The following is a 3382-nucleotide window of genomic DNA, read 5'->3' as shown; positions in this document are numbered from 1 at the left end:
TTTAGTTTATATTTTATTATTTTTTTATTCTTTATTTATTATATATACTTTGAATAATATTTTATTATTTTGATTAATAAAAATATTATAAAATATTGACTTTTGAAAAGATTAAAAATATTTGAAGGGTCCACTTTAAAATTTTTAAAATTTTTCATGAACTATTTTAAGATTTTTCAAAAATTTCAAAGATTGTTTTGTACTTTATCCTATAGATTAATTTGTCCAGCTTGCACACGTGGACACTTAGCAGTAGGGGTGGCAAAACAGGTTGAACCCGTCGGGCCGACCTGCTAAACCCGCTAAAAAAGATGGATCGAGTTAGGATTTGGAGCCCGCTCAATTAAAAAAATCCGTCAAACCCGCACCGCCAAATTGGCGGGTTTTGGCGGGGCGAGGTGGACCGGTCCGCCGAGCCGAAGATTTTTATTTTTTATTTTTTTATTAAATGAAAGAAAATTATTTTATATAATTATTCAAGATTAATTTAAATAATTACTCATAAATAATTATATAAAATAATTTTCTTTCAAATATGACTGCTATGCAAATATATAATTAAAGTTACCTCGTGACCTTCCTCAAAAGAGTTAATAAAATGAAATGTACTATGAGGTGTGACCTCAAACCATTTGATTGAATCTGCATCACCATATATGGGCATAATCCCAATCCTCGCGTATTTCTCCTTCTCATATTCTATCAATCTACAACATATATATGAAGAATTCAAAAATTTAAAGCGCAAAATTATTTATTAGAAAGAGGTGCATGTGTAATATACTCACTGGCCTCTTCTAAGAAGTCTGTTTGGGTCAATTATGAGTGGATAATCCAATATCACAATGTATCTGCATATATATACACAAAAAAAGATAGATTATGATAAGAGGATAAGTGATAAGTGCATGTACATATGATAAGGCAGTTAGAAGTTGTTAACTAGAGTGGTTAGAAACAGTTAGTGAAGTCTAGCTTAGAGAACAAGTCACAACAACTTGTATACATACATTGACGTACATCACCATTCAACACAATGCTAGGTAATACAATCAGATCAACACTCTCTGAACTCTGAATTCACTGGTAGCAGTTTCAATTATTATTATTGTCATCGTCGTCGGCGGCGGCGGCGGCGGATAACATTTATAACGAATAATATTATTACCTTTGTGTGATACCTATCTCATGGCAAAGACAGCATCTGTCTAGTTTTATATCCACTTTATGAACCAATTCTTTTCCATCAGCTGAAAATAATGAACAAACAGCAGAAACCCCTTCAATCAACTAATTGATAAATAATTTGAAAAAAATGATGGATAAATGATACAATAATAGTATCATTATTTGTGTCATGATTAAATAATTTAGTGGTTTTTTTCTAATTGAGAATTCTGTTAAGTACATCATCTATGTTACAGTAAGAGAGAACCCATAGAAGACAATAATAACAGAATAAATAAAATTAAAGAAAAGGAAAACTCATCTCTATGAAAATGTGAGTGTAAATAATGCATGTAAAATAAAGCATACCAGAAACTATTCCAATTTCAAGAAAAGGTTTGGTTGCCTCTACTCCAAAGATAACCAGCTCTCCGGTATCTAGAACTTTCTGTATATTAACATGCATTTTGCAAAAACCAACAACAGGAAAAGAACAGGTAAAAGAAAAATTAAGTACAATATATGTGTCTATATACATATAGTGTATCAAGTTAGAGTAATAAACATTTATAACTAATGAAAGAAAAATATGCAAATTAGTATTTAATATTAAAAATAAGAGAAAAGGATAAATAAGTTTTTAACGTTTTAATTCGAAGATAAATTTGTCTCTTGAAATTGAAAAATATAAAATCATCTTTCACCTTATAAAATGCGTGACATTTAGATCCTTTCATACAATTGCCTAATCAAAACGTAACGAAGTGAGCTGATGTGTCGTCCATATATCCGTTACGGTGTCATTTTGAAATCTGCTTATCTGTCCTCAAATTTTTTTACAACGGACTACGTAAGCACTGTAACGGATATATGGACGACACATCAGCTCACTCCGTGACGTTTTGATTAGGCAATTACTATGCACAGAATGATCTTAATGTCGCGCATTTTGTAAGGTGAGGGATAATTTTATTTTTAATTTTAAGGAATAAATTTGTCTTCAAATTAAAAAGTTAAGAATTTATTTGTCTTTTTCTCTAAAAATAATTAACAGAATATATAATCATTCAAAAATCAAGTAAGGTTATATTTTAATTTTTTTATTCGTGTAAATTTCAATAATTTATATCATATTTCTTTTTAATTATTAACTATTGAATAATGTACATAATATATAATATATACCTTAGGGTGGCTGCCAAAAGGACGATTCCATACTCCATTGAAATCCCATTGATTCAAAGTATTTAATGTGAAAATATCAATCTCAAAAGGAAGGTGACTTTCAGTAACTGAATAGAACTTTCCTGAATGCTCAATCACATTGGTGTTGCTATAATATTTATAGTTTTCTCCAAATCTCAACTGCATGTGAATTAATACACACAACACACCAAAATGTTGATGACTCATGTCGGATGGGACTTCAGATGTTATTTGGCTTAAAATAGATTTGTCACACCTAGTTCTTATAGTCACAAAAGAAAATAGGATAAAGTATTATTTTTATCTTAACTATTTGGATCGAATTTTAATTTGGTCTCTAATATTTTAAATGTCTTAGTTCAATTCTAAAAATTTTCAAACATCTTATTTTAATTTTAAAAAAGTTTTAAATATGTTTAATGTTTTCTCACAATTAAATTTAACACAAATAATTCACATATTAAAGAGCCAATAGCATTCGATTTCAGTATGTAAATAAAATTAATCCACCAACGATCACTAATATAAAAGTTTTTCCTTTAATTTTGAAGCGCGTTGATAATTGATTGTTAGGATTCAAAATTTTGTACCAAAAAAAATTGAGGAGAAGAAGTGTTATAAGAATGTTTGGTTATATTTTTTACCATATAAAAGAAGATATGACTTAATTAATAACGTTATTAACGTCCATGTCATTTATTCCATTAACTATTAGTGTTAAATTTAATGGTAGTACTACATTAAACCTGTTTAAAACTTTTTCGAACAAAAATAAGACGTTTAAAACATTAGAGATCAAATTAGAATAATTTAACCCAAACATTAAAAACTAAAATAATACTTTACCCAAAAAAATATTTTCTTCAAAGTATATACTTAAATTAGTTCAATTCATAACTAATTTCAACTAAGATATTTTGGTCATTAATAATTTTTTTATTATGAAAATTCCTGAAATTATACCTATTTGACAAATTGGTTTCTATTATTTTTAATAAAATTTTTAGTA

At 28.0% G+C, this 3382-nt stretch overlaps 1 protein-coding gene across 2 annotated transcripts in view; it reads right to left on the bottom strand.

Annotated features, from left to right (window-relative positions):
- LOC107624315 (carotenoid 9,10(9',10')-cleavage dioxygenase 1-like) overlaps positions 1-3382 on the bottom strand; it is a 22548-nt gene that overhangs the window by 4644 nt on the left and 14522 nt on the right. Inside the window, exons 5-9 of one of the 2 annotated variants that reach the window (XM_016326812.2) lie at positions 2353-2532; positions 1537-1615; positions 1169-1250; positions 789-851; positions 569-707 (exon numbers count right to left, since the gene is read on the bottom strand). In XM_016326812.2, the coding sequence (XP_016182298.1) occupies positions 569-707; positions 789-851; positions 1169-1250; positions 1537-1615; positions 2353-2532 (543 nt within the window). The remainder of the gene's footprint in view (positions 1-568; positions 708-788; positions 852-1168; positions 1251-1536; positions 1616-2352; positions 2533-3382) is intronic. The other variant, XM_016326813.2, reaches the window with a different exon arrangement.

This window comes from Arachis ipaensis, chromosome B10 (assembly GCF_000816755.2).
Source record: "Arachis ipaensis cultivar K30076 chromosome B10, Araip1.1, whole genome shotgun sequence".
In the NCBI taxonomy this organism is placed as follows: Eukaryota; Viridiplantae; Streptophyta; class Magnoliopsida; order Fabales; family Fabaceae; genus Arachis; species Arachis ipaensis.
The sequence above is the reverse complement of the archived record's forward strand: the minus strand, read 5'-3'. Positions and strand labels throughout refer to the sequence as shown.